At 35.9% G+C, this 21,202-nt stretch overlaps 1 protein-coding gene across 1 annotated transcript in view; it reads right to left on the reverse strand.

Annotated features, from left to right (window-relative positions):
• LOC131573488 (protein O-mannosyl-transferase TMTC2) overlaps positions 1-21,202 on the reverse strand; it is a 235,992-nt gene that overhangs the window by 64,683 nt on the left and 150,107 nt on the right. Inside the window, exons 4-7 of the mRNA XM_058827489.1 lie at positions 17,128-17,242; positions 7,982-8,067; positions 6,960-7,144; positions 5,265-5,343 (exon numbers count right to left, since the gene is read on the reverse strand). Coding sequence (XP_058683472.1) covers positions 5,265-5,343; positions 6,960-7,144; positions 7,982-8,067; positions 17,128-17,242 — 465 coding nt within the window. The remainder of the gene's footprint in view (positions 1-5,264; positions 5,344-6,959; positions 7,145-7,981; positions 8,068-17,127; positions 17,243-21,202) is intronic.

The following is a 21,202-nucleotide window of genomic DNA, read 5'->3' on the forward strand; positions in this document are numbered from 1 at the left end:
ATCTGTGAACTTACTGAGGGTGCACTCAATCCCCTCATCCATATCATCAGTAAAGATATTAAACAGGACTGGCCCTAATACTGAGCCCCACAGAACATCATCAGGGACTGGCTGCCAGCTGGATGCAGCATTTAGCTTCTTAGCTTTGGACACCTGATATAAACTACCACAGCCTGCAAAGTCTCAGAGGGGGAAGGGTTAAAGTATCAGAATGAGGGTGGGAAGGGGGAGAGAAGGAAGCCCAGCACTTCATTCCCATCACCATTGGAGAGGACACCATTCTTATTTCCATGGAACATGTAATAAAATATACATATGGAGGAAAAAAAACAACCTTTTTCCATCCAAGCTAGTTTTACAAGAAAAAAAAAAATTACTTGAAATGTACACTTAGTAAGAAATTACCAGTAAAACTTCATGAGGTGCATAGGAAGCACACTGATGACTAAAGCTTAGATAAGTGCAGGTACCATACTCTGCATAAATTATGATGTGGGGTATGTATTTCACAGCTTAATCATCTTAGGATCTTATAAATTAAGTGTTGCTCAGCATGCACAGTAAAACTATACCAAAGGATTTCCTGGAGTTCTAAAAACTACTTCAAAATAATTCAATAAGAAAGCATCTAATGGGAGCAAGGGGTAAATGGGATAGGAGTCTTAACAATATTAACAGGTTTGTAGAAACAGCCACATCCACGCAAAAGCATAATCGAGTAAAGTGATAGCTATGTTATAATCATCAACACAGAAAGTCTCTCTGCATGCTAAGCCTTTGTACTTATGAGACAAACCTCTGCACCAGATGTAAAATCTGCCTCCCCTTTTCTGGACTGTACACATATGTATGATTTGTTTTCTGTCCATGTGAAATCCGGCAGATTCGCAAGGAGAAATTTAAATTTTGTGCATCATGAACTTTATTCATTCCTGCAATGTTAGCTTTTTTGTGACTTGCATTTCTCATAAAAAATGCTTGTAAGGCTTTGCCTGAAGTGCATTTGAAAACAGACATTCAGATGTTAGTTAGCAGGGGCAGATGAAGTGCAATCAAGACATTGATCTTTATGACATTATTGTGCCAATCTAAACCTGAACAATGCCACCCCACCATCTTTCTTGTTAGTTTGGTATTAAAATAAAGCCTCCATGGTCCACTTCACACCACTTAACTGTCAGGAGTATGAATTACTGTAGCAGGTGGGCTAGTGTGGTTTTAAAAGCAATGTAATACAATCAACTGTACAATATCAGATTTCAAGGAATGCAAAAGACATCTAGAGCAGAGGCTGATCCTTCAGCAATCCTAATATTGGCTTTAAAGTGTTCAAGATCCCACAGGGACCATTTTATCTTTTGACCTCAGGCTTTAATTGAAACTTTAAACAAAATATATTACCTATTTAATACAGCTGAGCTGGACTCTGGCCTTTGTAGTGCAAGTTGCCATGCCAAGCAAATTAATCTGTGTAACCTTAGCATGTACTTTTTAATTTACATCAAAGCAATATGGTATACAGAAAATAAATACCAAGCCAACCTTATACAGCTTGTTGAATAGCTATTTTGATTCTAGTTTTAAAGTTTCAATTTTTAGCTGTTTTGGGTTCTCCTAAGGAAAAAAAAAAAAAAAAAAAAGAAAAGGTTTTATTTCTTGGTACAATGCCAGAGAAACATATGGTTTCCTTAGCTGAGTTGTTGTGCACCTGGCAAAATAAATCACAGCAACAGGAGACCAAAATCTTCCCTGCAACTTTTTCATATGCACAAACTCAGAACATCTGATGCTGGTATTACAGCCCTGTCTTATGTACCATGAAAAAAATGCAAAGTCAAATGGATGCCTGCTTCTTGAGCCCAAATACTTCTTTCTCCCATTAAGAGGCAAGTTACAGAGTGTTTTAAAGGATGACAGTCTGTCAGGCAGACTAACACACCAGAGGAATGAGTCACAGGGCCTGTCAGAGCAAAAGGCCAATAGAAGCAAGCACAGGAAAAGAAGTGTAACACAAACAGGGAAAGCAGGTGGTGTAAAGGCTTAGCACTGCTGGAGTGTTAATGCTACTGCACTCAGAGTGCTGGAGTTCAAACCTGATTCAGTTTAAGCAGTTCATCTCCTGTTTATTCTCTTTCAAGTAGGTTGTGTACGTCATACAGGAGAAAGAAAACTGTCCAAAAAATTTTCAGTTACATGAATGAGTAGTTATTAAAAATTAGAGGAAGCACTGTTTCCTTGTACGACATATATATATATATATATATATATGCAGCAATATGTGTGCCACTCAACCAAGCAAAGAGATTGCCAGAGACTGGAAATACAGTCATCAATATCAATACAATAAAAACCATGGCAGATAATCCTCAAAGTGTGACTATTCTTGGATTTCATGATAAGGTGTGAAGACTTTTTCCACATTTAAGGAGATAGGGAAGACTACTTCGTTCTGCTACTTGCCAAACAGATAGGGAGCACTCTCCAGTTTCTCCCCCTTCCTCCCCAGCAATGAGCATACAAGGACTAGTGACAGCTCAGTCAGGTTTACGCAGTTGCAAGCGCACGATACAGGACTGGCCTATTTCGGTTCCTCTAGTCTCCCTTTTAAAGGCAAGAAATGGGCAGACAAGTTTATGTAATGTTGTTTATCAAAGAAAGTGTTATAGCGAACGTGTTTATAATTTTGTCTTGAACATCAAAACAGAAATAAGCACTCCAGGCGGCCTTCAAATACTCAGTGACACCGTATGAGCTGCAAAGCGGATGAACTCCTGATAATGGATGTGGCTGCCTCGTTCTCCTGTCACACACAAAGCAAAGAAATGACTGAAAAGGTACTTAAGATTTATCTCACCCAACTCGAGCTACTAGGTCTAAGTTAGTCATCTCAGCTCTTTTAGAGGAAAAGTATGCTTTTAGGGATTATGTGTATAACCTTAAATAGATGTCTAAATCAGAAAGGCTTCATTACTCCTCAGAGGTATGCTTTTCTTTCCACACTGTAAAGAAGCATAGCTACCTAGCTCTGTTTTGTCATCTCAGGTAGGAGACACTAAATGCAGCCATGTAGGCTTACGTAGACACATCCAGGACAGCTTCAAACAAACCAGTCTGAGTCCTGTTAATACAGCTGTATTGCATTCTATTCAAGTCCCTACCCAACTTTACATAGCCTCTTGGATTGCCTTTGCAGCATAACCTACAAGCAACACTTCAGCAACCAGTGTGAAGCAAGTTCTGTCTTCCCTGCAAATGCTGCCATCACAACAGCAAGCAAAATACAAATACAAGCTATGTTAATACAGTTGAAATTCTCAGAGCTCCACAAGGAGCTAAGGTACACTCAACTCAGTTGACCATGTCTTGTTATGCCACCAGGACATCCATGAAGTGTTGGCAGCAGCTTAAAGGAAGCAGAGGCCAGGGTATAGGCTAAGGAGAGAAGGGAGGAAGTACAGCAAGAGCCAAGCCTGGGCAAGGAACTGAGCTAGTCTTTGTGTTTTAGTGAGTTAAAAAATGCAAACCCCAGGAACAAAGTGAACTTGGACATCACAGAACGTGCTTTCAAATGAAATTGAGAAAGGCCTCCTGAACCTAAAAAATGCAACAAAAAAAGGAAAAATCTGAATAAACTTATGGATCATAGTGGTTCTAAAAGCATCCATTCATTGGAAAAAGGGCAGCACAAACCTGCTTTGCAATGGAACAAGCATTACATGCTAGAAACAGCACTGGTTTATGCTTTCCAATTTTGTATTCTGAGGAATGCTTTTATCAGAATTATGAAAAATGTATCTACACTAAAGAAGGCAGTCAAACGTCAGAGACTTTGCTGAAGCCCTGTGGTATTTCAGCAGTCAATATAAGATACCAATAGCAAGCAGAGGTTTAATTCACACAGTAGTGATTTTTGATACCACCACTAAATCGATCAGCAAGTGCTGATAAATAAAATTGATAAAACAATAATTTCACTAAGACTGACAATGAACGAAAGTATATGTAATAATCAATTTGTGCTATTCATGGATTTAGCCATTGGTACCAATCTGGTAAAGCTTAGTGTTCAGGGAGAAGTAACTCTCCATTGAACTGTATGAACTGCTAAAAAATGTTTAGACTGACATCAGATACTTCGTCACTGTGGCAAGAGAACTACTTAATCTAGCATTAGCATTTACATTTTTCAAACATACAGCATCAGTCACAACCATAATTTTACTTTTTCCTGTGCGCTAGTACTTGTAAGGTGCAAATAGAAGATGCCTTTCCTGATTAAGTAATCAACGACAGTGTAAAAGCAATTGGTATCAACCAATACATTCCCTTGTACACCAGGCATTGGCAGGGGGGAACCACACAAAACACCATATGCCTCCTGTTGATCCTAATTGCTTCCACAGATATTTTTAATTGCTCCACTTTGAACTACTTTAAAGTAAGGGTTCTTACATCCTTTTCTGTCCCAAACAAGAGAGTACTGGGCCAAACACTGAGGTTGCTTAGCAGAAACACATGAACATTGAGAGACAATTCCACTTACAAGCATCTCTGTAACAATAAGAACCAGCCCTCTTGTTTTCAGATCTGAGTACTAGAAGTAATAATTCATATTATCTTCTTTCTTTTATCTGCTTAATGTATCCCATATAAAAATGCGATTAAGAGTATGAGGAACTGAAGTTAAACAAAAAATGCCTCACAGATAAATTGATTTTTTTTATTTGTTTATTCATTTATTGCGGTACTCAAAGGACTCTTAAAATTTTGAAGGACAGAGTGCTGGTCCTGGAAGAAAAATAAGAATTCTCTCATTGTAGACATTAAACTAAAGTACATCTGCTGAAAACAAGATTTTGGCACAACCTAAAAAAAAAGTACGTATCTGTGGGTCTGTTTGAACACCTTGCTGGTTTGCAAGGCATTTCACCACCTAACACCTACACACACTGGCACATGGGGTCTCCAGAGTAGTGGTTGAGAGATTCTGCAGACAAAAACACTAATCCATGCACTCTATATGTAAAACTGCTACACTGACACTCTTAAAGGTATCTGGTGTCTAATAATCTCATCATTTATTGTACCTTATGCAGCATTGTAGTTGCTGGCATTTAAGCTCTGAACCTAGTTTGGCTTGTACTGAAGGTAATTATTTTGGGGTTTTATTAGCTCAATAATTTGAGCACCAGTTGCCTGGATAAGGTCTTTTGTTTCACCCTGACTCCTCAAATATCATTCTGAAGCACCAACAATGCACTTACCCATCATGTTATATAGGCTCTGCGGTGCAAACTGTCTTGGCATTTTCTGTATTGCTTCTTTGTAAACCGTAAGGGCCTCCTGAAAAGAGACACACAGGTGGGAAAATGCCAACTTAAAAAGCACATGTAAAGTAAAACCAAACTATCTTCCTTCCCCAAATGAAAGGTGCAGGGATAGAGAAAACACATCGGCATCAAAAATGCCACAGAAAGTGCAAAATTTTTCCTTTTAAAAAGTTTTTTTTTACCTGAATTTTACCAAATTCAGTAAGGCTTATAGACAAGAGACCAAGTTGGTTCCAATATTGCAACTTCTTTTCCAGGCAAAAGTAACAAGGACATTTTTTTATACCTCTTAATGACTGATAAGTTTATAAACATAAAATTCTATAGGCAGTCAAAGAATATGGAGTATTATCGAACTGCAGAAAAAGGACACTGATGATTAACTAAGTGACCTAAAAATAAAGAAATTATCTACTGCCAAATAATAACAAAGCATAATCCTCACAACAGAAGCCTGCTCCACAGAAAGGATGAGATGCACTATAAAGTCAAGAAAGCCAAAACTGGAATCCCTTTGCAAATATGCTGTGCCTTGAATTACCTGATCATGCATTTATTCATTCACCACTTTGGACGCCTGCTGCTTCGTCTGTTAGTTCTGCATCATACAGTCACAGCTCATGAAGGCTGCAATGACCACCAGGAAGAAATCTGAAGCTTTATATTCCTAAAAGCTCTTGCATCTTGCATGTATTGAACTCCAACTCTACACTCTAACAGCTGTGTAGACAACATGCTGCTGCTCTTTTCTCTGTATATATGTATTAGATGTCTGTATTTTAACCAATTAGCAACTCCATCTGACAGAGTGACAGAGCTGGATGCAGCAGACAGATGACAGGGAATCTGTCCAGCTTGTGCATGCCTGATCTTAAACAGCTGACATAACTGTCATGGTCAGGAACACTTCACATGGATCAAAACCACTCAACTCCTATTCTGAAGTATGCCTGACAATTCAAAGAGAGAATGAATTTATTTCAAATACTGCTGAAGGTCAAACCTCAAGTGAATGTCCAGTTTCAGTAAAGTTCATCAGAAAAAATGGAGAGGAATCACAACAGTCACAGTTGCATGTGTAAATGAGATGGGATGGCTTGGGCAGTTTACGGTTACATTAAAAATATCCAACCCACTTTAGCACTTAGGTCAAGTTATCTGAAAATAACTCACAGTGGGATGATTTCAATCACCGGAGTTTTAAATTATTTCAACTGGGTCTTATTTTTGGACACTTAAAAGCAAGCATAATTGTACTTTTCCAGCTGAAGATGGACTTACTGTGTTTTGAATTATAATGTCTCTACACTTTAGGTTGACTGACATTTAATCAGGTTTTATCCTTGCATACCAGCTATGGGTAAAAAGCCAAAACCAATGAACTAACACATATCAGATGTGACCACTGCTAATTTTGACTCTGACATGAGAACATCACACTGCTAATTAATAGCATTACACCAGTGGCTGTAGAGAACAAATATTCTCTGTAAAGAATGCTAATCTTGATCTGGTGAAATTAATTCAGTTCATGTGTGTGATATATTTTGAAAGTCTGGGTGGAAGCAGTACATATTATTTGTATATGAAGTTTTTATAAGTATATTAGATATAAATCTGTTATTTTACCTCATAGTGTCCTTGTTCATGAAAAAGTTTTCCTAAGTTATAAAGACAGCTGGTAACAGAGCTTTTATGAGCATGAGGATCTTTCAGATTTTCATCAGGGATCTCTGAACACTTCACAAAAGTCCTCCTGGCTTCCTCTGTCTTCCCTTGGTTCATCAGGATGATACCAGTATTTAAATAGGCAGCTGTGAAGAGGGAAAAATGTTATCTTTTAATGGAGTTCTATTATGCTGTATCTACTGTTTCAATTCTAAGTAGTATCTGGTAGAGGTCCCAAGGTTATCTAATTGGGCTTTTGAATAACATAGATCACTCATTGTTGTGTGAACATGTAATATATGTGAACATATAAAAGGTACAAATTCAGAGACAAGGAAAGAAGGTGACTATAAAGACTGAGTAAGGAAGGAAGGAATCACTGGTTAGGCAGGGTGTTCCATTTTGTTCCTCTTCTTAGGACTGTATAAAGCATATAGCACCCATGCTTGAAGTGTAACAAAAAATACACATATACATAAAAACATATATACATACAGAGAAGATTAATACTGAAGGCACAAAAGTCTCAGCCATCTTAAACAGCAACACGTAATTTTGGAACCTATTACTGGCAACACCTGAATGATTATTCTCTATTTTCCCCAGGCAAGAAAGAAAAAATGAAAGGATTTCAGAAATACTTGTATTATTCACTCATATAAATACCAGGGACTGGCTGTAGGAAACAGAAAACAGGAGTCTGAAAATTTGAGTAGTAGTGTCTGTGGCTCAACACCCCAGAACAGAAACATTTTAAGTTCTAGTAGTACTGCTGAGTGTTAATTCATTATCTGCTTCTTACTTATATCACATTAAATTTAGTTGTTTACTAATAAACACTTGCTTTCAAGGGCACAATTTCACCTTTTGCTTTCTGACTTAAAAGCTTCTGGAAAAAAAAGAAAGCATTATAAAAGAGGAGGAAAATTTTCTATGAAAACTATAGTCAATATTATACAAGCTTGTATAGTTAAAATACTTACAAGCTAGTGTGGGTCTGCTACCAATTGCCAGTTTATAGTAATGCAATGCCTCTGAAAACCTGCTGTTTTCCTGAAGAAGTAATCCTCTGCATAAAGGGAAAAAAAAGAAAAAAAAAAAAAAAAAAAAAAAAGAAAAGAAAAAGAGTGAGGTGTGAGGTTATTACAAAGAGTAACTTGAAAACAAATACCAAAACCAAAACTTGGGTAACAAAGAAAAATATGCTTACTGGTATATCAGTGATACAAGCACTCACTAACAGTTCAGTTTGAAAATTATTCCATGTATAAAGATTCACAGACATCAGGTGCATCCATATGGCTTTAACAAAGCATATGTTCAACAGAACAGTTTTGGCTTTCTTGGAAACCAGGATATTCATTTACTCAGTTGAGAAAATGTTAGCCTGCAGGACTTTAAAAAGTTGACAGAATATGATGAAGGTATTTGTAAGTCATTAATGATTAGCTTGGCCTCTTGTCTTAACCTGAAATAAGCAGGTCTTTTTCAAATGCATGATGAAGTTAAGCACCCAGCCCTTCACATGTTATGTTAAGCACTCCCCTTGTTCAGCAACTTCACTAGATTATTCACTGCAACAGGTTCTAAGCACCCACAAAAGTTCTGTTTTTTCCTGTATTCTTTATACTCTAAACAAATTAACAAACAGAAGAGGTATTAACGAATACTGAATATTTCCAGTTTCATAATAGATGGGCTTTAATTTAGCTTTTAAGACAAACATCCTTGTGAATTGCGCCAACAAATTTCTGAGAAGTGATCTGGACATCATGGACATGAATGTACATTGTATGTATGCTTAAATGAAAACCCAAAGCATTATTTTTCAGAAGACTAAAAAAGAGCATATAGGAATATATTAAAACCAGAATGATTTAAAAATTCTTAAAAATTAGTCATTTCAGAGTGGACACTCGGACCTCAGTATCCAGGGGTAAACATCCCTTGTCATAGAACTCAAAATATCCAAGAAAACACAGCTCTTCCTCTAAGGTAGTAGTGGTACTTTAATTTTAATTTAATTGTAGTTTACCTAACCTACAGCAATTTTCTTTTTTTCCTTTATGCTTTTATCTGCTGATAGCTTTTCGAACTGCAAAGAGCTTGGAATTCTTTTAACTCCAGTCTCAAATCAGAGAAGATTTTACTTCCCTGTGAAGTTTTCCTTCAAGAAAACTTTTTCAGTTAAACCAGTAAACTTCAAGGGACCAAAAGGGAAGGTGGCTACTTCAGTTGGCTGAAGTAGCCACCACCTATGTTGTTTGCTTCTTGTCACTGGGTTAGGATTTAACAGAATTGAGGAATATATAATATTTTTCTTCTATACTAGTCGAACAGCATCATATGACCTCACTTTGAAATCATTTCCCAATTAACTTCAGATTAGGCAGTAAATAATTTTTAACATTAACAGAACTTACATTTACTAGGTACTTGTAGTAAAGTAAGCAATGAGGGAATACATTCAAGATACTTTTTAGCATGCCACCAAGGTCTGTAACTACTGTCAAGTATCTTGCAAATAGCAAGAGGTATGATCAACAGGATGGAAATAACATTTTCTAAATTTTCTAGAAGCTGAATTTTGTTTACTCTAAAAAATTTTGTATACTGTCCTTACTTCAGGGAAGATTAATTATGGTACTTTGATCCTGTTTGCTATTGATAGCAAGAGAATTAACAGAAAAAAATGAGTTGCATGGTCTGACATTTAAGCTGCTTTTACTTTTTTAAAAAGCAAACATTCTTACACACAATTTTGAAATAATTTATCTAAGAAATTCCATTCTTATTTTAGTTCTGGAATAAATAATATTGAGAGAAGTGATACAGTAATTGGTCAACTTCACCAAAACAAATTACTTTGGTAAATGTACAACATATGTGGGTTTGTGATTAAAAGAACTTTTATTTGCAATTATTACAAATCAATCCTTTGCATTCACTACATGCTCTAATACTGACATTTTTTATTTATTACTTGCAACTTTGAGGTGGGTTTTTTCTTAACTTCTCTTCCAAAAGATGTTTTTGTTTTAAAAGCTGTTCCATTAACTGTCAGTCTCTCAGTGTGTGTGTGTCTCTCTCTCATATATATAACCCAAGCAGCCCAGATGAAGGACTGAGTGTTGAATTCCACCCAGTAATTAGTGATTTATTTGTATTTTTTATGAGTTTGGGAGAAGAAAAAGAATACAATCTTACCAAGGCATGAAACTGTCTCTTCTCTTTGTGAAATTGGTCCTGATTGATCACTAATTTTCATTGTAGCTTCTGGCAGTACAAACACTACCAATTTTTGAGTGTCCAGATCTAGTCTGAGGTTAAACAAAGTCAGGAAGAAGCTGACTTCTCTAGATGCAGTGGAAGAACATCCCTCAGCTGGAGTTCACACCTCGAAGGCACAGCAGATTCCACTATCTCACCCCTCCCAGCAGCCAGGGCACTTGGCTGTATAAGCTCCTCTCCACTATAGCCAGGAGCAGATTTGTTCTTGACGTGCCTTTCACTTCTTTGCTTACACTGAAAAATGATAACTGCTCTTTGGAGATTTTTGGCAAAGGGGAAGAGTAGAAAGACCACAAAGGCATCCATACAGTGAGAAGCACTGGACATAATCCAGAGGTGGAGCATAGCAACTGACACATGTTGAGTATGTACCTAACTTTTGTGGTTACAAAAACATAAAGCTTTCCTTTTTCCTTACACAAGGATGAGCAAAGGAAAGAACATCCTTGAAGTAAGGATGTAAGTTCAAGTGATAAACTTGGATGTCCCTCTAGCAGTTCTAACTTTTAACAGTTACTAAAAATGCCAAACTAACTAAATAAAAAAGCCTAACCATCAAAATGCTCCCACAAAAAAAACCAAAATACAGGAAAGGTTACTTCAAGCTGATATTTCCAAAACTTTTTATTCTCTCCAGTTCACCTTCCCAGTTGGAAGGCAGGCAAGTGAAAATGTTGACTGAAATATGCAACTTCTATGCAAAGACAGTTTACTGACATAACTATATGTGGCTTCTATAGTTTAATAAGACAAGTACTGTGAAAGAATAAATGAACATGAGGAAGATCTTCTTCACTATGTGAGTGATCACACACTGGAACAGATTGTCCAGAGAGGTTGTGAAGACTCCCTCACTGGAGATACTCAGAAATTGTGTGGACACAATCCTGTGCCATGTGCTCTGTGCTCTGGGATGACCCTGCTTGAGCAGGGAGGTTGGGCCACATGACCCACTGTGGTCCCTTCTAGTATTTCACACTTTTTGATTCTGTGAAATATATAAAGATAAAAGTATTCAGAAAAGAAAAAGCAACTTAAACCATAGGACACACAATGGACAGTTATAAACTGTCCATGAAATAATTTAGTATTAATTAGGAGACAAGTTCTAACTATCATAAGTAGCAAGATTCTGGAACCTTACAGCAGGATTTTTTTTTTTTGCCTGCATTACTTCTAGCTACTTTTCCATGGAGTGTTGTGCTGACCGCTTGCAGAAGTAGCAGACTTCTCCAAGTGACTTAGGAAGTGGCTCAGAATTCTGTTTTTTAAATAGAAACAAGAATTTTTTTAAAATGAGAAGTTCTCACTATCTGAAAATGCTGCACATCATTTCTGTAGATAGAATTGCTCATTTAGTTCATGCAGGAAAACACTTCCCCCCAAAATGAGATGTTTGCAACCTTCCTGAATTCTTTAAGCTGCCAACTTTTACTTATCTTGCATCACGAACAATAAAAAAATCTTCCCGTCTTCCTCCTCTGCTTTGGTTTTGACTAAAAGTCACTAAATACTAATGGCACAAAATTGTTTTCAGAGACCGGAAGGCAGTCAGAGAATATAAAAAAGCAGTAGATGGTCTATGGTCTTTCTGAAGTTTCAAAACAATTTCTTCCTGTTGGCAGTCCTATTCTAGTCATCTGGTCTCTTACAAAGAAACTCAGCGACTAAAACTGGCATAAACTGGCTAAGTATGTTACACAGGAACTGCAATTGTCAAAGTAAACATGTTAGTGAAATATTTATAACATTTTCAATTCAGGTACAACACTGAAACAGTTTAATCAATTTTGTTTACTGGTTTATAATAACTAATACAGGGCCTGTAAGCTATTACTTTGCCATGACTGTGGTTCTTCCGTGCCTCAAGCTACATTCATCCCATTGATTTCAAGTGGGATTATCTACAAAGGACTACATCTACCTAAATGCTGCACTGGCAAACAAAGAAACAAATGGAAGAAAATCCTCTCTTATTCCCCACACAGACGTGTCTCCAGTCACACACAGCAAGAGTGGATGTGCTTTGCCTCCTAAGGCAACTCTCACTGTCATGTGAAAGACTAGGGGGTAGAAAGGTAGCTATGGAAGCTACTACAAAACATACTTTTTAATCAGTAAGAACACAAACACACAGCCAATAACCATTTCTTTTGCAGAAGTCACTAAGTAATCTATCACTCCAGTAGTAAAAAACCCCCAAAAAACAAAACTAAATAATCATCCCCAAAACAACCTCTAGCCTTTCAGACAGTGCAGTAAAATTGCTTCATTCTCCCAGATCTGGGGAAGAGTTTCTCAAATGCAAGCAAACTGGTCAGCAAATATAGTCCAAATTTTTTTTTTTTTGTTACTGGTACAGTTTGGTTGGGAATACTACCCTTTCAGGACCACATCAACTTGCACAGCCCCTATTTCTTGGGCAGAGGGAGGGCTGCTATGAGGATGAGGAGTAGCACTGCTTCTCCTCATTGTCCTCTGGACAATGGGCAGTGCTGTGCTGTCTGCAGTCCTCCAACCCGATGCCTATTCTTTCTCATGTGCCCCAGCTGTCAATATAGAGAGAGAGCTGGACAGAACTTCCTAAAAGATGAGTCTTTTTGAAACTGAATGGCAGATACAAACCACTATTTTCCTAATTTTATAAAATGGTGGAAGTTTATGTGAGGACTATAAGTGCCCACAATTTCAAATATTGAGACATGTAATTGAATAGCTAGGTCACTGAGTGTCTTTCACCTCTAACTATGACACTGAAAACCATCTGTACTCGATATAGGCCTTACAAAGTGCCCAGGGCAGAGTTTTGCACTGCAGGAAACCATCAGTGACCTTTGGGTGCTACCTCAAGAGCCAGTCTGTCAACACAGCAAGATTTTATCGAGACATCTTTGGTTACAGCAAGACACAAATTTTAGCAGCGGTCTTTGACAGAGGAAGAACTAGCTGGCAAAGCAGAGATTAATTCCAAACAAGTTTGCAACAAGTTTGCATTCACAGCTGAGAAAAACAACACGGAAGTACTGGAGACACCAGATGACACATCCTCTTTGCTTTTTAACTTAACATCCTGAATGATAAAAACTTCTGGGCTATCAAGGAAGAGGAACCACAACCTTGACCTGTTTCCTACTAGGTGGCTGCTCCAGGAACTTGGTCTGCCGAAGGTTCAACCACAGCACAGTTCAGCACAGGTTTGCCAGTGAAAGATTGGCTGCTTTTAGAGTTTTTTGTCTCTGATTAGGGTTTTTTTAGGCCAGCACCCTTAAAAGGCAGGGAACACATTTTCCAACATATAAAGCCTAACAACAACAGACAAGGAAGAATTTTGCTTATATTGATTTTACCTGATTTTTACTGATGTAGAGTTAAACTTTGCTTGCAAAACACTGCAATCCTAGACTATCTAAGGATAGGTAGTCTTCAGTAGTGGCTGAAATTTCTAACAGAAACATTTCTTAAAATCCACATTTATTGATATAATACCCTAAGTTTTCCAATGTAAAGTTTATGGAAATTCATAACACAACCTTATTCAAAGAAATTAAATTATTTTAATAACAAACTAACGAACTTGTACACACAGTGCTCTATCAGTACAGGCAAAATGAGATACCGCAGGAGAGAAGCAAAGGGATGGCTGATTGCTAGAAATTAATCTTTTATAGGGCACTGTATATTCCAAAATTACATTTCAAGTAATTAGTATATTTTTAAAGGAATATTCAATTTCAAGTAATTAGTATAATTTAAAGGAATATTCAATATCTATGTCAGATTGAGAACATCCTTATAATCACATGAGAAACTCAAAGTAACACAGCTTACTAATATGGTTGGCAAAGCACAGCCAGGCCTAAACACAGTATATGCAAAACTGTCCTAAGACACTAATTAAAAGCAATTTGAAAAAATACATTAAAAAAATACACATTTTAGGTAACAATCATAAGGTAACAAAGACTGAAAAGCCAAAGCAAACTGAAATAGTTTGTTTTTAATCTACTGAACATTGCCTTGTTTGAAAGAATAAACTATAATTTCTCTACAGCTCTGTCCTTGGTACTTCACAATATTAAAATATATGGTTTTCTCAGTCAAAAAGATAAAATCCGACAAAGGTCTTTTTATGCTGTTTTTCTACCCTGTGAAGCTTAGCTGAAATCAGCAAAGCTACATAGCTTTGAGAATTCAAATATAACATGTTCATAATCAGGAAAATTTTCAAATGTAGATTATGTAGTTATGCACTAATGCATTTTACATTTTTTTAAATGGCAAAAGCAGCCGTAACTCCGAGCCATAAGGTATAAGTTAAAAAACTAAAATACAGCACTGAATTTATCTAGTTTGTTTAATTCTATGGATGTTAATATATTAGTAGTCAATTTCTAAGCTAACCTTACATTGAAATTTATTGAAAAATAAGGAAAGAGATCAGGTGCTTTTGTTTATGTAGTTTCTCTCTTTGATTGTTATCCATTAAAATTCTGAGTTATATCTTAGTTTGTTCTGCAGCAGAGAGCACTTGGATTTGTTACTGCTATGAGTGAACACTGCACATGGAAATTTATTTGCATCAAATACTGAGGCATAGGTGCTTAGAAACAATAACAAACATGTGATACAGTGCTTCTAAATAACATAAAGATACTGTTTCCTGGAGTTCTATGGAGTGATTGTTTTAGTTTCAAAGGCACATACTGAAAACCAGAAACAGCAAAACTGGCTGGCCTCTTGTAAGCACATATAAGACACATTTTCCATTACAGAGGCTTTTTGTAAAGGGCTCCCAAAAGACAACGTGCCAAAGATGGGTTTAACTTGAAAAGGAGCTCTTGAGGGTTTGTGCTTAAAAGAATTGATTCATTTGTGTAATATCAAAGGACACCTCATTTACCATCTATTTTTCATGCTGGATATTGAAGCATCCAACACTGATACAGCCTCCAAAAAGAAAAAATGATGCATCCTTTTTCAACTACTGTTGAATAACTGAAGGTTTTGTAAAGCTTGTTTAAAAAATATGGGATTCTATTGTATTCAATGGAGTAGTAGTAGAAAGGCTAAGAATTAAACTATACTTCTGATGCCCTACACATATTCCAATCAGCATTTTAGTTAAAATCCACACAAAATCAGTAGAATTTCAAAAACTTTTTTGTTCAACAGAGATGAAGGTTTATAGACATATATTTTGTGTATTAATGGAAAACTGGAAAACTAGCAGCTTATTCTGAGAACAGTGAAAAGACTGAAATCTGATTTCTTTTATGTCCCTGTCTTTATCATCCAACCCCCTTTCCTCTTCTTACCCTGGTATTAATATCAGCTTCTCTCTACAACACAGTAAGAGACAGAAGTACTGCACAGGCACATAAAAATTTAATAGCTATAATTTTCACCTTCAAAATGAATAGCATATAGGAAATATACATATATCTAACTTGTCACTTTATTTCCTACAATCTTCTGCTGGGTTCAGAAGTTGCTTTTTAAATGTCAGCAGAAGACTCCTCTTAAAAATATGTTTGTCATACATCTCACTGCCTAACAGAGAGGGAAATTCTGTGCACACCCATATTTGTGTAACTAAATGATTCATAAAAATACACATATTATGAAATATGGATTTCATTTTGGAACATAAATTCTATCATTAAATTATTTTGAGTTTAATTAAGTCAATCAATTTGCTTAACTGAAAGACAAATTAATAAAATGGTCAACTTCTATTTTAAACAAGTTAAAAATAGTAAAAAATATACTATTATGGTAAACTTCATTTTCACATATTATAAGCAGTCATTTTAAACTGGACTTATAGGCAGAACATTATATTTTGATTGATTTGAAGATGCTTACTATGTGAATGCAGTTTTTGCATCTTTTGTTTATCTTACAGTCATGCTTTTCTGCTGCACACAGGATATTATTTTCACATGGCTACCTATGGAATGGCAGTCACCTGGATTCTGTCCTCCACACACATCACCAAACAAGAGCACGTGGCTGGTGGAGGTGAGCAGCTTGTGCAGCAGAGCCCCGCTCTGAGGGCTTGTGCTGGCTGGGTCACAGCAGAAGGGGGAGGAAGGTTGAGGGCCAGCAGGACAAGCAGCAGTGCTGAGCCTGGGACAGCCAGGGGATCAGTCCCTCCCTGATGGGACACACAGCACACCCCACCTCAGTGCGAAGCTTGGCGCGATGCTCGCTTCCGTCTTCGTGATTTGGCACATTAATGAGATGGGAAATCTTGGAAATCTTTTCCCCTGCTGAATAATTATTTTGATGCTCATGTTATTTATCCTCTTACTCACCTACAACAGGGTTCAAGTAATTAAACTTTATTTAACCTACGCTGTTCTGAAGTCAGTCACAGGAGAAAAGTAATTTGCTGTTCTAACATTTCAGACTTCTGGACCTAAGGGAAAGGTATAGGTCTATGCTTGGAAGTGTTTACACCCACTCTGCCCACCAAGTGTTATTCAGACTTAAAAAAGAAGTCTAAATAACACCTCACAATTTAATTGAGTCTCAAACAGATGGAGGGCTACAGCTCACAACTCATCTATTGGTACTTTGTTAAGTGTAGGAGGTTTTTTTCTTCTTTTGAAGCAAACAGATTTGTAAGTTTACCTTGTCCATACCCATTACGTCAATATACAATAATCCTGTCCAAAAAATCCTGTCCACCCCATAGTTTGAGGAGTACAATTAATGAAATTACTATTACAAAGCAACAAATAACATTGTCTCCATTTCCAGCAAGTAAATCAGTAGCTCTATTCACAACAGGTTTCAAAGACAATTCAACCCCAGGAAAGCCACACATACTTACAAATTATAAAGCATATCAGCCATGTTGCTGCGGTAGTACAAGGCATTTCTATAGGCGCTTTCAGCTTCAGAAATCTTGCTCTGGCTCTTGAGAACATTTCCAAGGTTACCCCATGCTGTCAAGAGGAGAAAACAGTATTCAGAAAGATCTACAATCCAATTACACATGACAGAGTATGCAAGTATCAGGAAGTTTCTCAGGGAGACAAACCCCACAAAGAAAGTATTTTTATGGAATGGGAGGGGAGGTTGGTTATTTTTTTTCCCCCAGCCCTCTGGTTCTGTGCATCTTACTGTGAGATTCACATTTCATAGAGGTGATTTACACGCACTCTGCATTAATAGAGATTTTGGTTGGGAAGTTTTTTATAAAAATGTGCTTCTAGAAATCACTCTAACAAAGGGAAAGGACCATTTTCTTTCATACCACCTATAAATAAAAATCTCCAGAGTCCAATGTGGAACTGAGGCACCTTTTTAGTTTTTATGGGTTTTTTTTTTTAAGCCTACTGACTCTAAATAGCAAGAAATTTTTCCAGAGTAGACATAGTCCTCACTGAAGTATTAAAATTTGACACGACACAGGAATTGAAAGAACAGTTAAGTAAATAACTAGGATTAAAAAGATGCCATATGGATATAAACATACTACACAGATCACTAAAATGCATTTTTTTTAATACTAGAAAAACATTTGGTCCATTTCCATACAATTTATTATATTACTCAATGTGTTTTTACAGCCCATCTATAAAGGACTTTAGGCAAAAAAAAAAAAAAATATTTAAAGCTCCTCATGTGTTCCCTTTGCAGTTTTGTGAGTGGCACAAAAGCTGCTTTAAAAAGGAATCCGAATTAACATTGTATGAAAACACAATCTCTGCTACTCAGAATTTAGGAAGCAAATTTAACCAGCATTACAATTACAGTGTGTGTGAACATGAAGAAAAAAAAACAAACCACCACTTTATGCTTATAAATGCAAAGTTGTTTCATACTATTTTCACACTTTCTTAAATGAAAGAAACCAATGGAAAGATGATGTATGTCCTTTCCACCAAATATATATCAGAACATTCTTCTCTCCAGATGCACTTATACATTAGCTTAAGTAGCATTTAACTCTTTGCTTTTCAAGAATTTGCATCCATTGTGATTAATGTAAAATTTTCAGGTAGTTTTAATATAACACTGCTATCTAAGTTGATAACTGAGACAGGCATTTTTTCCTGAGAAACTGCATCACATTCAAGCTGCTGTGATTTGTTGCAGAATCATCCTACCACAGGGATGGAAACAGCAGCAAACACAGAATTTCCTCTGAGCAGAATAAGCCTGTCATTGCTGGGAAAAATAAATTAATAAATCTATTTAGAATTTATAAAAACCATGTTATTCAACTGAGCACAACATATTTCATAATTCAAAGAAAGAAAATATATGTAATATTTCCATAAGAAAATAAACTATTGCTTCTGTGAGTAAATTCATTTTGGCCTAGTATTTAATAAGAAATTTACTTAACAATATTTATTTATCAATAAATCAATAGAAGTCACAAAATGAGCCATCATTTTGAAATACAGCTGATAAACTATTCTCAGGTTCACTCAGTTTTTACACCTGGCTAGCATATGTGCAGAATTCTGAAATTTCCCCATTACAGCTACTCTTCCCTTTTTACACAGAGAAAACACTTTGGAAGTACCAATGAAAGTGATTAGTCTGTAGGCATTAACCTTGGAAGAAAAACACAGACTTATATATGATTTTTAAAATTAATTTGCTTCTGCAGTAAACGAGCATCCAGTTTTCCATAACTGCATGTTCCATATAATCTATAGGGACTTTTGTTTTCACTCTAATCTCCCATAACAGAGCATTACATCAAATGACCATTTGAGCTACTGATAACAATTTCCTGCCACGCAGTTATTTACTCCCAAACATTCTGAAGCTCAGTAAATGAAAGTATGCATAAAAAGAGGATTCAGTTCATCTTTTCACCTCTTAGACTGGAAAGACACCGTTAACACTGTTCAGTGTAACAGTTTCTCCTCTACACTTCCTTTCATGCCATAGGCTCTAGCAGTTACACTTTTTAAAACAATATTTTAATTTATATTTTGCAAAATAATCTGCATCAGGTTTTTAATATCCATCACTAATTAATCTATATTATTTAATTTTAAATTTATTCCATTTAGACTTTTGTCTAAACTTGTAAAACTGTGAATGATTAACCTTATGCGATGCTCTAGAAGAAGTGACAATAGCAGAAAACAGCAAATGTAAAACATGATAATCTGACAATTTATCACTAATGGAAACATGAAAACCAAGGTCTTTTCACTTATGCAAACTACAGAAATTTGATATAAACATTCATGTCTATTTAAATACAGAACTAGTTAGAAGAATGATCTAGCTCTGGCTAGAGATGAAGCTAAATAGAACATCAGTAGAGATGATACTCATACACCCTACAAGTTATGAACAGCTAATATCTGCAGCAACCAGGTCCTCTTGAGTTTTGGTGTATGAGGAAAAGAGGATGGTGTACATACATGGAGAACAGGCTACAGGAGCTACTCAAGGAACTTCACTCCTCCTTTGTCTCAAGTAAGCAACTAACCTTCAGGGAAAAAAACTTCAATTATTAACTTTTTTTCTTCAAAACTGCAATAACATTGGTTCAACTATGAGCAACTAATGACCTAATAATCTATTACTCCAATTCAATTCTAGCACTCAATTGTACGTTGTAAAAAAAGAAAAATATTCTTAGAAGAAAAAGAAACTAGGTCAGTAATTCTAGAATTTAGAATGGGTGTTTATTCCAATTATTTTTATAAACATCTTTCATATAATATCTCTATTGGCTAAGTTGAAAAAGGGAACGTTTAACATTCAGAAGACACTAAAGTATACATATATATGACACATTTTAATCTTTAGTTGAAAATTCAAATTTGCCCATATTGAAGACCCTATCTAGCACTAGAGAAAAAGGAAGCTGTGAATGAAAGAGCTTTCAATATTTACTTTTTGCCTGCTGCTTAATTCCCTGTCCATGAAAAATAAAAATAACATAGACCCAGATCTTTATGAAACAACATTCCATCATGGCATAGGAACAAATATAACATTCTTATCTCACTACAAAACAGTCAATCCATTCAAATTTTATTTAACTGCTTATTTTTCCATAGATCATACTCAATATTAATGGGCATATTAAAAATTAAATCAATTTCATCACCTTTATCATAAGTCAACTATAAACTGAAAAATCTCCTAATGCTTGAGCAGTCTTATGTTAGTTACATGTCTTTGCAGGAAAATGAAACTTTTTACAGGGATTTTTTTCTTCTGTTTGTTGTTTGGAAATTTTAAAGAAATAAATAACAGAAGAAATTATGCAGCACTAAGTAGGAAAATAAAACCATTGTTTAAGTGTTAGAATTTTGGCCATTTCAAACTAGACCTCTATTAAACTTTAAAAATTTACGCCACTTTGCAGCAAGAGTAGGTCAAGTTCTCATGTATTCAATTGCTTTCAAAATGAAAATGAATATAACAAATGCTAGTTTCACATTTAAAATGCTTAATTTCTCAACTATCTCAGTTAAACTGACAATTAAGATTGAACAAGACTGAAAAATACCAGAGTGGTATATTAAATATTCTCTAAGCACTTTCATTCTGGAAGAGTGCAAGACAAACAACAGCAAAACAAGAACAACATTGTCTAATCTAATCTGCCTGCATTTAAGAAGCACATTTTCTAAAGAAAACTAGTAAACTTTCAGCTTGCAACTGAATGATGAAAACAGGTGAGAAATGGAAATTAATGTGTTTAAATATCTTCTTTTAAATAAAATGTTCCCTTTTTACTGAATCAAAGATTATGCTATGTTATTCACTGAAATGGAGATAATAAAGCAACAAAGTGTCATAAAAGAGCAGTCAGAAATGTTAAAAGCACTTATGTTCATCTCTTTATACAAAAGTTTGCTCTAAATTTAAAAAAAATAACATCGCAAATCATTAACAAAGACAACCCAAAGTATTAA

Source organism: Poecile atricapillus, chromosome Z (assembly GCF_030490865.1).
Source record: "Poecile atricapillus isolate bPoeAtr1 chromosome Z, bPoeAtr1.hap1, whole genome shotgun sequence".
In the NCBI taxonomy this organism is placed as follows: domain Eukaryota; kingdom Metazoa; phylum Chordata; class Aves; order Passeriformes; family Paridae; genus Poecile; species Poecile atricapillus.